Consider the following 20011-nt stretch of genomic DNA (forward strand, 5'->3'; position numbering starts at 1 on the left):
ATCTTTTCCAATTTTGTTATTACTACAAACTTTTATATTGTGTTCATGCTTACTCAGCTGTTCAGGATTGATCTCTTTGGTTGTATCAAGCTGTGTGCATGGAACATTTTGTTTCTATTACCATCATGTATATTTCAGAAACATGTACTTGGATCACTTATCACAGAAACTCTCCACCATGCAGAACAGTAATGTATCCATGGAAACAGATGAGGAAGACAGATTTCTTTCATCCAAGGTCAAACTGAGGTTATTGATGGCTGAAAGTTCAATGTCCCAGAATAATTTCAGGCTGTCATTAAATATTCTATCAGAGACGAGAAAGGTATAAAAGAACATGTTCCTATATAATATATATATGGTGCTTTATGCTAGTAGTAACTGCTATATTGAGCCCAATTGTAAACAAATGTATTTATGGATCATGATACACTTATAAATAGTTTTGTTAATCCAGTCTTTAGAAAATTGTAAAATATTTTCACAAAATGTGGTGTAGTTCATCATAATGTAAAATATCAGTTGTCTCAGAAAGCAATCAAATCTTTACCAAACGATATAAGTAATTAGATTCAGTAGAATCAAAACAATCCTTTTCTCCTGATTCAATACACTATTGTTTCTTTGATTGTAAACTGTCCCTATGTAAGTTATTTTCCTTAACTGGGTAAAAAATTGAAAACAATTCAAAAATTCAACTCTAATATTTAATTACCAAAAACATTTAATTTTATAACACTTTTCAATACCTATCAGTAGGTAGTGAAGTCAAAATTTCATTAAATGATGTGATGATCTTTATAGGTATATATCCTTTTCTTTGCAGCAATGTAAGGAATTAGATGGTATACATATGATAGAATGGAGTCATCTATACACCATGACCCATCAGGCCAAGGCTTTACGTAGTACTGAGTGGTCTGATGATACATTCAATAGTATCCTCTCCTCTGGAGACCTTTTAGGTATACTGAAACACAATGAAACCTGTCTAATCTGAATCATGAAAAATCTCATGTACCAGTCCATATAAAGTTCAGACAGTGCCCATATTAAAGTGATTCATGGTGAAGAAAAACTCACCAAACAAACAATGCTTTTTCAATTTACATATGCTATATTTTTACATAGCAATTGTCCTTTCCAAATTCAGATCTGTCCTTTTGAGAAAATCATACATTTATCTCCCACTCAAATCAACCAAATTAAACAAATTCAAGGATGTTAACTCTCGCAAAGTGTCAATTTCATGTACAATTTATATACATTTTACCTAAAAAGCACATCACCCAAATGAAAAACTATGACTGGTTATGTGGTCTGTAACTGGTTCTGAATAAGAAGTGAAAGTTAATTTGGTAGGTTTTTGACATGCATGAATCATCTTCCAAAAACGCTTTCACCAACTTTAATGAAACTTTGGTGAATTGTTCATATTTATTGATGTAAGCTCCCTTTGTATTTTTATGAATTTCAGATTTTTTGTTTCCATGTTATGAATTTTTTTCCTTAAAAAAGGGGGATTTTCAAGTTTTTGGACAATAACTCAAAAAGACACTGTGAAGTCAGCTTCATATCTTGACCTACACTTAGAAATCGATGGTAAAGGAAAACTACTGACCAAATTTTACGACAAACATGATGACTTTTCATTCAGAATTGTCAACTTTCCTTTCATCTGTGGCAACATCCCTTCGGCACCTGTGTATGGAGTGTTCATATCACAACTCATACATTATGCCAGAACTTGCCAAAATTATGCACACTTTGTATCACGCTAGAACTATAACAAATAGGCTTCTGGAACAGGGTTATGTTGCTACAAGATTGAAGTCATCACTACAGAAGTTTTATGGTTGTCATGAACTTGTGGATCGTTACGGTGTATCCATCTGCACCATGAAAACTGATTTATTCAATGGGTCATTGTTTTCCTATCCTCGTTTGTCTACCCCGGACTTGACTTTTTATGAGCAACTCGGCGAGTGTTTCTAGAAAAGCAGAGGATGCTTACCCTACCGGTGCACGTGGTCCATGCTCCCAGTTTTTAGAGGAGTCTGAGTTGCTCATTTGCTTTTGTTACTTTGTATGTATGATTTTAGTTACTTTATGTTCTTTGTTGTGTATGTCTGTTTTCCATGTCTGGTCTTTGTCCCTGGATTACATTCTTTTGATTACTGCTATAACCTTGGTTCCCTTGATTACTCTTTCACCTACTTTTATGTAACTTTAGTGCATTGTTTATATCTGTTGATGTAAGCTCCCTTTTGATTTTTATAATTTCAGATTTTTCATTTCCGAGTTATGAATTTTTTTCCTTAAAAAAGGGGGATTTTCAACTTTTCACACAATAACTCAAAAACACTTTCCTCATCTATGATAAAACTTTGGTAAATTGTTCATATCTATTGACATAAGCTCCTTTTCAATTTTTTTTGTAAATTTCAGATTTTTCGTTTCCATGTTATGATTTTTTATTCTTAAAAAAGGGTGATTTTCAAGTTTTTGCACAATTACTCAAAAAACACTTTCACTAACTTTAATGAAACTTTGGTGAATTGTTCATATCTATTGAAGTAAGCTCCCATCCAATTTGTATACATGTCAAATTTTACCTTTCCGTGTTATGAAGTTTTAAAAAGCTGGAAACGGCCAAGGAAACAGACCATTTGTTATGATGATCGACTAATAAATGAAGAAGATATATGGTAACCTTTTCAGAAAAGTGTGTTTTAAACAAGATAGAAATGTACGGGTGAAAAATCAAGACAACAAACGTAGTTAAACTTGAGGTAGCCTGGATAGGGCCAAATTTTTCGTGCATTTTTTATTTACTTCTTTTTTGGGGGGAGGGTATATGACAAGGCTCACAATATTTCAAGTGATCATATAAATTCATGAAAAGCATAAGGACAAGTTAAAAGGGCAACAGACGTATCATGCGCTTAAAGTGCAGCTCTTTATTATAAAAAACACTACCTTAAAACTTGTCTAAACTAGACATTGTTTAAGCTCATAATACCGCTTTAAATGTATTTGTATAATGTTGTTTAAGTCTGCCCTGTGGTGTGAGGGTTTCCTTGTGGATCATTGAAGACCCATGAGTGGCCTTGAGCTGACATTTTCATCCCTTTGGGGTTGTTGCCTCTTTGTCATATTCACCATTTCCATTCTCGTTATATATTAACCTTGGTAAACCTAACACCTGTTGTTGTGATTCTGCTTTTCCTAATGTTAACTATCCTTATATGACGTTCTTACTTTTGAGAATAATCTTAACTTCTGCTTAAGGAATTACAGGAGCAAAATTGACGACGATCTAAAGGTGAACACTTGGTAATATTGTTCAGTTTAGGCATGTTTCCCTGTATGTCGTGCAATCATTGCCTATTCATTTTATAGTGGAAAATCAAACTAATTAAATTATATTTCCTCTAAATGTATTGAACATGTTATATTTTCTGTATAAAATGAGGATTTGTTTGTATATAAAAGTTGTCCTCATCACTTTGCTAAATGTATTCTGCATCATCCTTTCTTATCTTGCATATAGTTGAGACAACAGTACCCAAAAAAATGTTTGTCAGCCTTTACAGGCTATGTAATTCAGCCCTGGTATTTGCAAGTAAAATTGTTATTTTTGAAAGACTTATTTTAAAATGCCGAGTAATTTTGCAGGAAGATATGAGAAAAGTGGTGTTTTGAAAGAACATGCTGGTCTTTGTAGACGGCACCATGTGTTGAATGGACTGTCATATCAATTACTGGCAAATGCAGTATTAAACCTGAGAGATCTCAGAGACTTAAATGAGAGAAATCAAGAAAAATTGAAAGATTTATCTGGAAAGACAAAGCTTGCTGAGGTGTGTATTATAGGCAGGAGAAGTTATGTCATGTTCTATTTTCTATAAGTTGTATGTATTCATTTTCAATTGGTATTAGTTTGATTGGATACTTATAGATTGTGTATAACAATGTTCAAGATACCTACAATATGTATGTAAAACTATAAGATAAATTTTGTTGTTTTTTTTGGGGTTTTTTTTTTCCAGTATGTTATATATCCCTTGTCTATTCTATTTTCGCCCGAGTCATTTTTAGTTTTTTTGTGTATTTTTTAACTGGCATTGTTACTAGTGTAAATTCAAGCTGAAATTATGCAATACTTATGTTTCAGATTGCCCAAGAATTAGTGCATGAAGGCTACCTTCAAATAAAGAAATCATTGGCATATGATGATCCTTCAACATCAAATTGTAATTATGGGATAGAGGATGCTTACCTGATGGTAGCCAAGTATTGTGATACCTTTCTCAGACAGGAAGAAGATGGTTAGTCAGATCATTGATACATGTACATTCAGACCTTTGATGAGAAAACTTACCTTATAAAAACTTCTTATGATAGATTAATTATTTTTTTATTCAAATTCCACAACACAAATTATTGTTTGGATGTAAACCAAATCATAATTTTATAAGCATTATTATTGTTATTATGCCCTACTTTGTAGGAGGTAAAGAGTGATCATGGTGTCCATTTCTCTGTCCACAAATTTCTCAACAGCTACTAGATATCATACCCAGTAGATATCTTTGCAGAAACTTTATATAGGTATCGTAGAATTCCATTTCAGACAGAAGCAACATCAACTTCTTGTGTGACAACTTTGTTTATATTTTAAGTATGTGGCTACTGAGGTGAGGAGAAGGGCATACTTTTCTAATTTTGGTTTTACTTTAAAAGTGCCTGGTCAAAAATCACAATTATTCTAATTCTTATTAATATTAGAATGTTTGATGGATGTAATATGGTATACCTCTGTCCATTCATCCTTGAAGGGAAATAGTGGGCTGGTTGGGTTAGTACTTTGCTGTCATGGAAAAGGAGACTGTTTGGTTCAACTTGTATTGGGAAAACTGAATACAATGTCATGAGAATGTTACATTAACAGTAGAGATATGTTAGTGATGTTTGACAATGTCTGTGATTGAGCTTTTCATGGCACATCTGTTTATCTGTTCTTACACTATACATTAAATAAAAAAAACTTATAGGTATTTTGATGTTTCTTGATACAGTAAATCAGGTTTTTTCCAATTCTGACTGGATGTTATGTTTTGTCTTTCTTTCAGAGGATCTGGTTTTGTCAGGTACAGATCATGATGCCTTCATATCTACAGTGATAGTTTGTTTACTGAATGCCATGAAGCTGAACTGTAAAGAGGCCAGACAGAGATTCCCTAGGCTGCTACAGCTGGTGGAAATGAATCCAAATACCACAAACAAGTTTAAAGAAAAGGTGATAAACTCGTGAATTTAAAAATTATTTTACAAATTTTTGGTTTGCAAAAGTTCTGGTGAATCAGAATCATTTTCCAAATTCTACACAAGACTGTCCTTAAACTGTTTTATCAGTAATTGGTACATTTTATAGGTCTTTTTTTGAAGTAAATAATTGCTTCATTATAAGATTTATGGGTTAATTTGTAATTTCTAGGCAAGGTTGATATTATCTAATAGTAGTACAGTTATTTTACCTACTATTTTTACAGTTAGCTGAAAGTGAAACTTTAAGCTCACAAACATGTTAAACCCTCCAAGTACTTTCCCAAACCAGGAGCATGTAGTTCAGTGGTTGTCCTTTTTTTATGTTTATTGTGATTTGTTTTATGTTTCTCTATAGATTAAATTAATTTTTTGGGTTTTTTTATGAGACGTTTCATTTCATTTATTTTGGGTCCTTTTACAGCTTGCTTTATGGCATGGGTTTTGCACATCATTAAAGACTGTGTGGTGACCTGCAGAAGTTAATTGTTCATCGCTTGGCTTTTTGATGACTGTCTCATTTGCAACCATACCATATCTCCTATTTTTACATTGATTTCAAAATTTTTTCAAGTATTAAAACAGTTAACAGCTTTGGAAACTTTCTGTAATAATGTTGATGTGTTACAGTGTGAAGAAGTGCCATGCTGGATGTTCATCATGTGGATCAGTCAGATGGTGGCTCTGTTAGATAAACCTGAGGCAGAGGCTATTCATAACATCATAATAGAAATAGCTAAATCTTATCCACAGGTATGCTGATGTAAACTCTATTTGTCGAAAAAAGGAATACAAATGTTTGCATAATGAAATACTTCAATGATTATTGTACAACAGCAATTATAGATCAAAATCCCTTACTCATTAACATAAGTCGGTGGTATTATACATGTATTGCAAGGAGTATTTGTTATACTATAATAAATATCATTAATTTCATGTTTGGATAAATTCTCAAAAACAATCTGATGCACCATTCTTTAAAAGAAGTATGTGTAACAATCTTACTCCTCTTTGCACAATTCATTGTGTTGTCTATGCATTCTAACTTAACTGGCACAACAATGGAGGCAACCTTATCCTTTTCCTGTCCTATAAATCTGTTTATTTTTTTGTACAGGCAGCAACATATCCATTTAAACTAAGCAGTGAAGGCTACAAGTTTGGGACATCTCCACAGGACAAGAAAAATAAGGCTGTGGTACAAAGGTTTGTTTCCCTCTTTTCATTAGTTATTAGCTGCTCTTAAATGGCATTGTAAAAATTTGTAGCCTCACTTGTCAGGGTTTTTGTTGTATATATGTATACATATACTTATGATTTTGTCAACTTTTACTTTCATCTCACATATGTTATCAATCCTGTGAGTAATTACAGACTCTAGTTAAGTTTACTGTATCATTTTATAAGACAATGGAATATGTCATGCATGGTGTTGTCTGTGTTGAAATTAAACCCATCCTTTTTCTGTTAATTCATGTAGGATAGAGAATCTGTTAAATGATCCCTTGGTATCAAAGTTTGTAAATGCTTTAGAACAGTTCTCACAACCTGACCAACTCTTCAAGGTAATTGTTAATCAGTATTGTATAGGTTAAAAAAAAAGCAAACAGAATTTACCTGTGATAAAATTCATTCATTAATGACAGGAAAAAAACATTGGATAAATACCTGTGAGAATGATTACCCATCTTACTGGTAAAACTGAAAGAGTTTACACCAAAAAGGAACTGAGACTCACAATTATAAAATACATTCACTAAATATGTTATATATCTTTATGGCTGAATTTAATTAATTACTATGGTATGTAATGTTTTGTCAGTTTTTGGCTGCTTCATTTCAATCAAAGTAGGTTAAGAATAAAACAGTTAAGTTGTAAGAGTCTTTTTACTCATTATATGATCAATAGCCAGAGCAGCAACTGCCATCTAAATGTTCAGAACTGTAGAATATAACTCCTGTGTTGTAATTTTTACAGGACTGGTATGAGGATACTAAAATGAGGCTTGCCAGAAAGGAGAACAAAAAACAGATAATAGCTGAATTTACTAACATGTATAAACTGATATTTGACCATACTGTTGTATCATCTAGACAGTCTGTAGATTCCAGTCAGGGGTCAACTCAGCTGTCTCAACAATCTGTTGTAGAAACTGGTAGCTACATCAGGAAGTTTGGTCAAGTGAGTATTATTCATGCTGCCATTTCTGTTGCTATCAAAAACTGACATGCAGCATATTATACCCTCACTTAATGAATGGGTGGTGTATTGGAATTGTCTGTCTGTCCGTCTGTCTGAGTTTTCTTGCAATTATCTCAATGGATAAGGGTGATTGATTTCAGTTTGGTTATGTGGGTTTATTTAGACTGGGCATGTTGTAAGTAATTCTGTTTGCTGTCCAGTATCATCTTCTTGTTTTGTTGAACTTCCCCATTTTTCACTTTATTGAATAATCTCAAAAATCGTGTCAGCCATGGCACATATTGATTTCAGTTTGGTATCTGGCTTTATAGAGATAGGGCATTTGTTGTAAGCAGTTTTGGTTGCTGTCAAATCTCAGATAATTGTTTGAGTAAGGGTTTATCTTGCACACAGCATGCAAGTTAATGTCATGTCTGTCTGGTTCTTTCAACTTTTATTAGTGACATGATAAACAAAAGAGCTGAAAACAGAAAGTACACAGCATGTGTATTGAAAATAAGTCATGTATTATTATGATAAAATCTTTTATGTTGGTCCCCTGAAAATATCTACTTCTAGAAGTTTTAACATGTCATTGGAGATAGGGATCAGGGGTTCAGAGCATTTGGGTAATTAATTTATAAACTATCTTCAGTATGATGATGACAAGATTGTAATGTATTTATGGGACAATTAAAACAGTTTATATGATATGTTAATTACATAAAGTTAAAAAATGCTGCAAATTTCTTTCTTCAGAAATTCAAAAAGGATGTAGAGAAACTATTTGGTAGAGATGGTCAGAAATTAGCATCAATGTCTTTAAAGGTAGGCTATTTGTATATCAGACAATTTATGGAATGCAATTGATTTTTTATGGAACAGTAAAAATATAGTATTGTATCATTATGGGTTACAATAGTATGATGGCTGTTTAATTTTATTAAAATAAAAACTAATAAAACTTTGATGATTATTTAATTTTTAGGTATTCTTATTGTACACTTGAACTTGTTGATTTTATGTTAATTTTTATACTCCCCTACACAAAGTGGCAAAGTATTATGTGATAACTTTCAAAAAGTATCAGTTCATCCATCTGTCCCCGGACTGTTTACAGATCATAAATTAAGATGAAGGATATTTTTCAAACTTTGTATAGTTATTGAGTAAAATGCAGATCAAATTCAAATATCAGTTTAATAGGATTATTTACACAAAAGTTATGGCCTTTTTAAGTTGTTTTTTTATCCAGAACAATTTTTGGTAATGTGGCTGGTATTGTTTAACATGTTTAATGTCCAATTAGATGCCCCCTTTTTTCTGATTTTTTATTTTAGGAATTTCAAGTGTTGCCCCTTTTTTCTGATTTATTATTTTAGGAATTTCAAGTTTCGCCCCTTTTTTCGATTAATTATTTTAGGAGTTTCAAGTGTCACCCTTTTTTTTATTTATTATTTTAGGAATTTCAAGTGTCGCCCTTTTTGATTTATTATTTTAGGAATTTCAAGTGTTGCCCTTTTTTCGATTTATTATTTTAGGAATTTCAAGTGTCATTCCAAAAGATATTCAGTGAGATGGAAGGAGAAGTAAAAGGTTTAAATAAAAAGAAAGAACTGATACCACCTAAATCTCTTGGAGACTATTGTGAGTGGTTAGCTGATTTCAGTGCCAGTACACAAGGGAGACGACTTGAAATACCAGGTTTGTATATTTGGTCTTGGAGATGGATTCAACTTTATGTATAATTTCTTATTGTGTTAGGTTCTTATAAAAATCATAAGAAAATCATACAATTGTTCTTTCTGTTTTTTTCCCCATTTTTCACAATATCAGTTTAGAAGTACATGTATTAATAAGACTTGTTATTATTATCTGTTTCAGGTCAGTATGATGGCGACAGTAAACCCATGCCTGAATATCATGTCAAAGTGGTAGGATTTGATCAGAGGGTATGTACATCATTTTTGTTCCCTTTCAAACTTCTGTCTCCATCTTCTTTGATCATTGTCAAGGTCATGGGGTTAAGAAAACTTATTTTGATTGTTTATACTCTTCGCAGAGACTATTGAAATAATGGATTTGGATTGTGCAGTATGTTCACGTTTCACGAATGTTATCAATCTTGGTTAAGACAAATCTTATTGTATATGAGTTGTGAACATAAGACATTATCATCCAAAACAAATTTGAGATGTTAACTTCAACTTTTATGATGATTGCTGATAAAAATGCCATATTACAGATACTTCTTTTTTACTGATTGTATCAAAAAGGGGTTAACATCTATGCTGCATGTATATCACTGGATTTTCATGAAACATGTGAGCTATTGCCGTCACATAGCATTTGTTGTTAACAATTTTTCAAAACTCTTCTTTTATAAAACTACTTCACCATTTAAAATCAAACATGGTAGGAATGTTTCTTAGGTATTCTGCACAGAACTGTAATGGTTTTTTTTTATCCTTTGAAAAACATGACCATCATTATTAAAAATAGAATATAGGGGTCAGACAGAAATATTTCGCATATATACCCAAAACCATTTAGTAAAGCAAAATTTTGATGTGGCTAAAGGTGTTCAGCATGATGAGTTTAATCTGTAGTCAAATTTTCATTTAAATCTGCCTAGCTATGTTGGAGTTGTTGCCTTTTTTTGACATTTTCTTTTTGCTTATTTTAATGTTCTTACTTTTAAAAATCATTTCTTTTGACACTACAAGACCAATTAGAACAAAACTTGGTATGAATGTTCCATGGTGTATTCTGCATAGCAATTATTTGGAGATTTTTGATCTGTCGAAAAAACATGGATGCTGTTACTAAAAATAGAACATAGGGATCAGACAGAAGTTTTTCGCATATATCTTCATAACTGTTATGTTTAGTGAAATTCTCAATGGATAAAAGAGTTCAGCATGATGAGATCTATCTAGGGTCAAATTTTGTGTGAATCTGTTTAGCCCTATTGGTTTATTGCCCTTTTATGACATTTTTAGCTTTTTTTAAATGTAATTACTTATAAAAATTTACTGGACACAATTCATCGAAAATTGAATTGATTGTTTTTATGTAATGCGTTAGGAATTTTTTTCCAAGAAAAAACATGGCTGCTTTTAATTAAAAAAAAAAAATTAAAAAAAATTAATGTTGCTTATCAATCAAGGTGAGCAATTCAGGCTCTTTAGAGCCTCTAGTTCTGTTATTAGATGAGTAAATGGAGGTGTAGATCTTCGTGTAGTCAAGAAATTCAACAATTTTTGTAAAAGATGTCGTTATGGCCTTCACACATCCTGAAGTAGGACAAGTTAGTTTCTTTAAGAACATTGTTTTTCCTTAAAGGTTCTAGTAATGAGCTCCATCAGAAAACCAAAGCGTATTACGATCAGAGGAAATGATGAGAAGGAATATCACTACCTAGTAAAGGGTGGAGAGGATCTTAGACAAGATCAGAGGATAGAACAACTTTTCACACTGATGAATCTGGTGTTTGAGAAGAATCCAGTCTGTAGACATAGAAAACTTAACCTTAGAACATACCAGGTCATCCCTATGACAACAAGGTCAGTAGACATTGTAAACTTAACCTTACCAAGTCATCCAAGTGAAAAGCAGGTTAGTAGCCATTCTACTTAACCTTAGAACATACCAGGTCATCCCTATGACAACAAGGTCAGTAGACATTGTAAACTTAACCTTACCAAGTCATCCCAGTGAAAAGCAGGTTAGTAGCCATTCCACTTAACCTTAGAACAGACCAGGTCATCCCTATGGCATCCGCATCAGTTATAAATGAAATTTAATCTTAGAGCACAGCAGGTCTTCCATATGACAACCATCAGTAGAATGAAATTTGTTGTTTTGCTTACATGATTTTACATTTCAATGGCATTTCTGTATAAAAGGTTACATGCTTTTAAGTGTTTTCGGCATTTACAAAAAAGTAAACAACAGCTAAAAATTTGTGGTAATTTATTGATATGGTAATATTGTTGGCTGTGTGACCATGGTAAACCCCCCGTAACTTTAGAATGCCATTGTCAGTATATTTCAAACTTAACACAATTGTAACGAAAATGGATATGGTGAATATATCAGAGACAACAACCCCACTGGGATGAAAAATGCCAGCTCAAGGCCACCCATGGGTCTTCAATAAATGACAAGGAAACCCTCACACCACAGAGTGGCTGCAGCTGGCCTCAAAACAATATTTACACGGGTACAGTGAAATGGTTGCCCCATATTACATTCCAGCAACTTAAAAGTAAACTGAAAGTAAAAACAACAGTACATACAGAGGCCAGAAATTCCTGGCTTGGGACAAAAAATGTGGCAGGATTACAGTACTTTTGCATGATCACGACCCTACCCTTATTAAATCTTTCCACTCTGGAAAAAATATTACACATTTAATACTCCTGAAAATCAGTTCATAAAGATCCAAGTCCCTTGTTTAAACAGAAATAAAGAAACTGATTTTACATTACACAAATGCACAAACAAAGGACTACTAGCTGTAAACTGACATACCAGCTCCAGAGCAGCTTTACTACTAAAAGTAATATCAGTTTCAATTTTTCCCATGCATGGTTCAGAACCACAGAACATAAGTCATACAATAAGGACACATCATTTGTCATGCCGAAAACTGCTCTTAAATATAGTGTTATAGTTTCTATGTAAAGTCCATTTGAGCAAATCAATGTTGATACCAAAAATGCTATCTTTAATGATATGACAACAATATCATAAAAATATATCTCTTACAAATAAGCCTATTCAAGCATTCAGTAAACTTATTGGGTTGAGTATTGAGCTTTCCATGCTTTGTGAAGAATACTACCATGAAATATAGAGTGGGAGATTCCTTGTATCAGTTGAAAAAAATTTGTGAATGTTTTTACAAGTTTGTGACATTAAAAACCTTGATACAGTAATTTCTAGGTTACATAAAGATATCTTTCAAATCTTAAAATCTGAAACATTGTTACAAATACGAGCAAATTGAAACAATTGTGATGTGTAAACACCATATGATGGGAACAAGGGGACTATCTAAAAACAGAAAGTAAACAAAAGGGAATGAAATATCATCCCTTTTATCCTAAACTGTTTGTTATGATGGTCTTATGATCTATTTACTTTAGTTTGAGAAAAATTTGATGTTCAGTTTCAGAGTTAATGGACTTCATTTTAAAAAAAGGGAAAGATCAAGTTATTTGACCACTTTTATTCTCCGTCAGAAACCCATGCTCTGTGAAACATTTGATCACTATCCCATTAGGAGTTGTATCAAGTTTGAATGTTGTGTCCTGACTTGACCTCTGCTCTCCTCAAAATATTTTATTCTAGATTACAGTACATATAATAACAATATTTAAATAAAGTGCAAACAGTTTATTTTTATCATTTAATTTGTAGAGTTGGCCTTATAGAATGGGTTAAGCATACAATTCCTCTGAAAGAATTTTTACGAGGCAGTTTGACAGAGAGAGAAAATATTGATGATAAAAAGTAAGTATGGTCTCGTCACCTGTTTCGGCGAGTCAGCTATTTTCGCGGAGTGTTTGCATTTGTTAATTGCTGATCATCGTCGCTTTCGATTTGGCTTACTGGAGCACACATCTTCTTATATTAACCTTCTGCTAAACATGTGTAGGGCTACTGGTCATGGTGGGCAGAAAAGTGGTAAGTTAATTGTAAATAAATAATACCTTCTATTTTTATTTCCTTCCACTAATGCCCATTTGTTTTCAAATTCAAGATATTTCAGACATGTTACTTTAGTGAAAAATGTTTTGAAGTTGTGCCCTTCTATAGACATCGTTCAATGAATTCATGTTACTGTCATGTGATCACTATCCATAATAAGACAATTAATTTGAGTTTCCCCAAAAAATTGATTTGGTATGAAAAGCATTTCTAAGAATGCTTTTTTTATTTACTGTCATGCTACTTTTGTCCCATGAGGAGGCTGAACTAGACCGATTTTTTTAGTTATTTGATATTCTAAAAATGTTAATGGGTTCTTTGATGTATGGTTTTCTTCATAGGACAATTTTGTGTTTTTAGTCATTTTCTTGTCATTTGTGGACTTGATCATCTTATGTGACAATTTCCGAGAATTTAATATGATGGTTATCGTTCCAGTAAAACAATTTGCAAAAATAGGTGATTCAATACTTGAAACATAATTTTGACCTTGCCCTAGTGTGGGTAACATTCAATAATTAAAACTGGCTGAAATTTCTTTAAATTCAGCTCGTTTTCTCTTAAATTATTTATTTCTAGAACCAGAGAAGCGTTTATAAAGGTAGAAGCAAATATTCTAACATGAAAATCATGTACTCGAAAATTGGTGACATAAGTATAATATATTTTGATAATCATGTTGAATATTTCTGGTCTATATTACTGCATACATAATCAAAACTATTGAATTAATTATTATATGTTTCACATCCTTGATTGAGTAGATCTGTATGTATGTGTGCATATTCAGTTTTTTTTTTATTTCACTAAGAATCTTCATGTGTCTTAAAACCTCTTTGGAGGACTGATATTATTTATTTTTACTTATTTTCTGACTTTATTTAAAGAACTGGACCATTTGCCCTACAACTAGAGTGGTTGAATAAAGTTGCCAAGACCAATAATTTGGCCTTGCAGTATTGTCAGATGTACTTAAAATATACAAAGACTGAGACAATCAGAGAGTTTAGAAACAAAGAAAGCAGAGTACCATGGGATCTAATGAGGTTTGGTTTTATTGGATGGAAAAGCATGTTTAAAATATATGAAGAATGATATTTCAATTACAAATCAATTATTCCATGGAGATAATTGGATGTATTATTGAGTTTGTTTTTGGTGTGTTTGTAATTTTGTTATACTGTGAAAGTACTGTTGTTTGTTAGGTTCCAATTTTCAGGGTTTTCGTGGGTAGGCCAAACCACAAATTTTGTTCCCAATGAAAAGGAGGATCCCATTGATGTGTATACTGAAAACCTCAAAACCTTGAATTCAAGAACCCACAAACTTTGGTGTCCACGAATTACAGTACTTTCACAGTATTGCAATCACATTGGCCACCAATCAATCTGTCCGTCTGTTACAGTTTTCTTAACAGATTTCTCAGCTTCTATAGGAGATAATGCTTAGATATTTGATATATTATTTTTGCATTATGACTTGTACCAGGTCTCCCTTTTCAGAAACATTTAGGAATAAAGGGTCCAAAAAGTGACCTCTTCAATTCTGCCAAATTTTTATCCTGTGACAAATAACTAATCATAATCAAAATTCAAAACTGTTATCAAGTTTTTAAAGTGTTTCCATACTTGCCCCAACTGTTTTATTGATAACTGACAACAATATGCATGATATAGTACTATTTACTTAATTTTATAATAACAGGAGGTCTTTCCAGCAGATGAGTACATCCTCAGAAGCATTCCATGTTTTGCGTGTGAATTGTGCTGTGACATATTCTGTTATGTGTATATGTCAGTACATACTGGGTATAGGAGATCGTCACTTATCTAACACAATGATAGACCTCAACACTGGACAGGTGGTTGGCATTGATTTTGGTCATGCTTTTGGATCAGCTACACAGGTATGGCCATATTACAGCTTTTATTTTCAAGAGTTTTGAGTATATAATGGTCCATTTGTCAGTGTCTTAACCTTCTGTAAACAATGATACACAGATATATAGTGGTGTTCATTCAGAGATATGGCCTTTTTTTTTTGCTTGAGAAATAGTTTTTGGTTCCCAATGATACATTGTACGTTAAACTGCAATTATATTTCCAGTTCTTACCTATACCTGAGCTGATGCCATTCAGATTAACACGACAGATTCGTAACTTGATGATGCCCTTACAGGAAAAAGGTCTTATGGAGAGTACTATGATTCATACATTAAGGGCTCTAAAAGAAGATTATGACCTTCTACTTAATACAATGGATATATTCATTAAAGAACCTTCACTTGATTGGCTGGTAAATATACTTAAAAATTAATGTGTAAATTTATTGTGATTTTGTCATTCTTTATAATTTAAAAAAAATGTGTTTTCTAATTTTTGCAATACTGATGTAACATGCTTTCTTACTGTTACGATCCATACTGATAAATGCTATTTTTTTATTTGATTTCTAACCAATAACAAATTGTAAATATCAATAGATACATGTATGTGATAATTTCTGAATTTACTGATGGATGAACACTTTTAGTTTATTGTTGACATTTGTCATGGTCTTTATTTAAACAGTTCAACTGTTTTATTTTTTAGTCATAGAAAAATCCAACAGTATACATGACTCATATATTAACGATTATTTTAGTTGAATGCAGAAAAACAGAAGCAAGCAATGGGTGAAGAATCTATTGGAGGTACGTTTCTTGAATAAAATCTTATTAACCTATGAAGTTTAAGTTGATATGATTTAATGCATGAAAATTTATAATACATATTTTTTATATCATTTTTGAAAACAATTGCGTAGCATAATGGTATGACACTGTCATTGTCATCTTTTGTGCAATAGCTTGAATATAACTTGATTGAGCTTAATAAAATTTTATACCATGATTTCAAACAACAAAAGGAGAGTTTTTATTATAACCCCACTCCAAAGGATTTGGGGTATACTGTTTTACCCTTGTCTGTGTTTCTTTGTATCCATGTTTCTGTAACATTTTTTTTCTGTTGCATTTTTCTCAGCAACTACTCATCATAAGTGCTTGAAATTTTAACACCTTCTTGCTGTATGTATGCCGTAGGGTGGGATCCATTTTCAGAAAAATTCATCAACACTTCCTGTTTACTGAGGACTTTGTTTTTGCAAGTTGAAATTTTCCTCGTAATTTTCTCTGCGACTACTCATCACAGTGGCTTCAAGTTTTAACACATTCTTTTTATGGTGAGATTCATGTCCAGAAAAAAAAGATTTTTGACAACAACTTCCTGTTTAAGAGGACTTTGTTTATGTTCCTTATATTGTGATTGAAAGTTGGGATATTACTAGTTAGCCATTGCTCACAGATTTCTTGTTGATTTTTGGTTTTTTTCCCTTACCATTTTGAAAATTTTGGCCAAGTAAGGGGCAAAACAAGCATTTCATAGAATTTTGCTTTATAACTCCTGTAAAGCATGTGGATGTCGAAGATATTGCTCCACAATATTCTGCTGCGGTATACCACTAAGGTCAGGCTGTGATTGCTATTGGAGGTTTACACTTGAACAGTTTAGGAATGAGGGGCCAAAAAGGGGCCAGAAACAAGAATTTTCCTGATGTCCAGACAGTAACTTGACTAAGTAACTGAATTTTTTTTTCAAAATTGTACTGCAATATGCATACCACCAAAGGAAGGCGTTGGTTAATTTTTTGGCTATGACTTGGGAATAAGGGACGAAATGGGGCCAGAAACAAAGATTTTCCTGATGTCCAGTCAATAACCTGAGTAATTGTGAATAGGTCTCTTTTAAATCGGCCACAAGTGTCATACCTAGGAGACGGGGATTGCTTCTGGGGGTTGTTAAGAATTAGGGGCCACAAAGGGGTCAGGAACAAGAATTGTTGATATCTGAACATTAACTTGTATTAAGAGGGTAAATCTCTTTAAAATTCTACCACTAAGTACCATACCCCCAAATTATGGTTTGGATTTATTTTGGAGGTTGTGACTGGAACCATATAATAATAAAAGGCCAGAAAGGTCAAATATATATCTTGTGTCAAATGTCTGATCACAGAATATTGAATAAAATGTTGTATCAAATTTGAGTTGTGTGTTCATACTTGCCCAACTGTTTAGGGTTCAACCTATGTTGTTGTATCAAGCTGCACCCTACTAAGCATTTTATTTTCTGACAAAAAGGTATTGGAATTGTGATGAGAGTGAGATACACATGTAAATATTTTTATTAAAACTTTTGTGGTAAACTTGATTTGTTTTATTGTTTTAGATATTGAAGAAACTGAAGAAGACATTTCATGGTTTCCAAAACAAAAAGTTAAATATGCTCTTCGGAAGATGAAAGGACACAATCCAAGACTAATAACTAGGTGTGGTTTTAGTATTTCTTACATCAGTTAAATAAATGAAGACATGAAATTAAATTCATTTATGAGGTGTTCTTTTTGCACATTAGATTCAGATTAATACTAGCCACATATATGCAATGCCTTTGAATTTATACCACAATTTACTTTAAAAAGAGACAAAGTGAACTTAAATTTTTGCCTTGCTTATATTTGGTTTATAAGAAATACATATAAAGTATTCTATTTGTAATCAGGTTTGATCTATTGACAGGTATTTCCAAATTTAGCCTCATTATGGCTTCACTGAACTAATAAAAATCAACTCTACATCATATACTATGAAATTACTATTGTTCGTGGGGTACCAATTTTCTTGGTTTCTATGTCAAACCACAAATTTTGTTCCCAACACAAAGGAGATATCCATTGATGTGTATATTGAAAACCACAAAACCATGAATTCAAGAATTCACAAACTTGTGTTTCTTCCTTAATCCACAAAAATTTGTATCCACGAATTAAGGAACTTTCACAGTATTCATCATATCTGTTTTTGTTTCACTTGTAGAGATGAGTTGAAAATGGGTGAAAAAAGGAATCAACCTTTTATGAAGGCATTTAAAGCATTTGAAAATGTTGCTCTTGGTGATCATACTGACAATATGAGGGCACTGCTTCCAGACACTGGTTTAACTGTGGAACAACAGGTAGCAGCACTCATAGATCAAGCCACCGACCCGAACATTCTAGGAAGAACTTATGCAGGGTGGGAACCATGGATGTAAATGTGTGACATTAATTACTGACACTACTGATGTAATATCAAAACCACTTATGTAATGCAAACTTAAACTGGTTTTTCTAGGAAGAATGTATGTGGGCTGGGAACCATGGATGTAAATGTGTGACATTAACCACTTGCACTACTGATATGATATCAAAACTACATATTTAATGTGAACTTGCTCTGATTTAGTAGTACATTGACTCTAGTTTTTGTTAACCATATTGAGAACAGTTGATTCAGTGCTTATTATTTTTAAATGCTAAGTATATGCTGATAACTACTTTGTTATACTACTGGAAAGATGTTATGTTATTTTTTTTCTCTCTTTTTGTTGATGTAGTAAATGAGATTACTGTTGGTTGTTTTTTTAGATGTATTGTTCAGGTTAGTGAGTGTCGTTTCACATAGAGAATTTAATAATTAGAAATTTGTTTGTTTACTAAATGTCTGAAAAGTACCAGAATGTTAGAAATGTACCTTATTTATATATCATTGTACTTCTGTTGTAAAATGTATAGATTATATGAAGATAAAAACTTAACTAAAGAAATAGTTGAATTGTACGTAGCTTATGTTACAAAAATGTATTGTTTCCAAACTGATTAATTTTTTTTAAACCTACATATATCTATGTTTTGATATAAGGGAACTACTATTTGATTTTTATGTGGAAGCTTGGATCAAATTTGAAATAAAAAGGCAGGATTGAAATTTTCAGTAAATAAAAAGCCAGACATACCATTAGGCAGGATCCACTATTGCCCTAATATATTTTGGTTGTATTAAAAAAATAAATTCTGTGCTTAGCGCTGAAGAAACAAAAAAGCAGGACCTTAATTTTTTTTTAAATAAAGAGGCAGGATAGAAAATTTGATCCTAGCAACCCCCCCACCCATAAAAATGGAATAGTTGCTCCCTGAAGTAGTGTTTTTTCTTTTCTGCAAATATAATGCCAACAAGATCATATATATATATGAAATTAACTTCTAGTGTTTACCCACCTGTTCAGTTTGGATTTAATTATTACCATCCTTTCTCTGTTTTAGGTTATTATAGTGTATGTAAACATTTTTGGCAGCTTTATTATTTTGCATTTTTTTTATTAAAATGTTTTGAAACATTTTATATGTTTTTAAAACAAAATTCAATGATGTTAATTATTGCAGCATCAATGGTGTAAGACTTCAGTGTGTGACTTAACTCTTTATTTACTTAAACACATTATTTTTTACACACAAAAAAAACATAAAGCATATCATAACATATTTCCATATTGTACTTGTACATGCAAGATATAATGGAAGATAATCCAACAAAGTCAGAAATTATAACCCTGCAAACAAAGTTATGGGCCTGTCTGTCTGTTTGTCCATCCAAATATCTTGTGAGTGCAACTACTCCTTAACTACTTAATGGGTTTGCATGAAATTTTAAATGATAGTTAGGCATCATATGATAAACATGATTTTATTCCACTTGAAGCAGAGTTGTTGTCTTAGTGAGCATGCACACAGTATTTCCCCTAACTGTTGTATACCTGCAATGTTAAGTAATCCAACTTTTTTTTCTGTGTATAACTCCTAAACCACTCAATGGATTGTTAAATGAAATTTACAAAGATGAGGCATTATATGTTGCTTGTAAGG

General features: G+C 32.3%; 1 protein-coding gene across 4 annotated transcripts in view; it reads left to right on the forward strand.

Moving 5' to 3' along the window:
• The window catches only part of LOC148619344 (DNA-dependent protein kinase catalytic subunit-like), a 99117-nt gene extending 79604 nt beyond the window's left edge, over positions 1-19513 (forward strand). For all 4 annotated transcript variants that reach the window (XM_088579134.1, XM_088579135.1, XM_088579137.1 and 1 more), the window contains 20 exons: positions 139-325; positions 827-965; positions 3679-3863; positions 4178-4331; positions 5136-5302; positions 5959-6081; positions 6449-6537; positions 6812-6896; positions 7310-7513; positions 8273-8341; positions 9055-9217; positions 9398-9465; positions 10859-11079; positions 12941-13033; positions 14119-14277; positions 14936-15137; positions 15338-15526; positions 15875-15923; positions 17500-17599; positions 18147-19513. In XM_088579134.1, coding sequence (XP_088435260.1) covers positions 139-325; positions 827-965; positions 3679-3863; positions 4178-4331; positions 5136-5302; positions 5959-6081; positions 6449-6537; positions 6812-6896; positions 7310-7513; positions 8273-8341; positions 9055-9217; positions 9398-9465; positions 10859-11079; positions 12941-13033; positions 14119-14277; positions 14936-15137; positions 15338-15526; positions 15875-15923; positions 17500-17599; positions 18147-18363 — 2863 coding nt within the window. In that variant the 3' untranslated portion in view covers positions 18364-19513. The remainder of the gene's footprint in view (positions 1-138; positions 326-826; positions 966-3678; positions 3864-4177; positions 4332-5135; positions 5303-5958; positions 6082-6448; positions 6538-6811; positions 6897-7309; positions 7514-8272; positions 8342-9054; positions 9218-9397; positions 9466-10858; positions 11080-12940; positions 13034-14118; positions 14278-14935; positions 15138-15337; positions 15527-15874; positions 15924-17499; positions 17600-18146) is intronic.
• Positions 19514-20011: the final 498 nt, after the last annotated feature.

The sequence above is a fragment of the Perna viridis genome, chromosome 4, assembly GCF_037379345.1.
Source record: "Perna viridis isolate PV_CMFRI_1.1 ecotype Kerala chromosome 4, ASM3737934v1, whole genome shotgun sequence".
Classification (NCBI taxonomy): domain Eukaryota; kingdom Metazoa; phylum Mollusca; class Bivalvia; order Mytilida; family Mytilidae; genus Perna; species Perna viridis.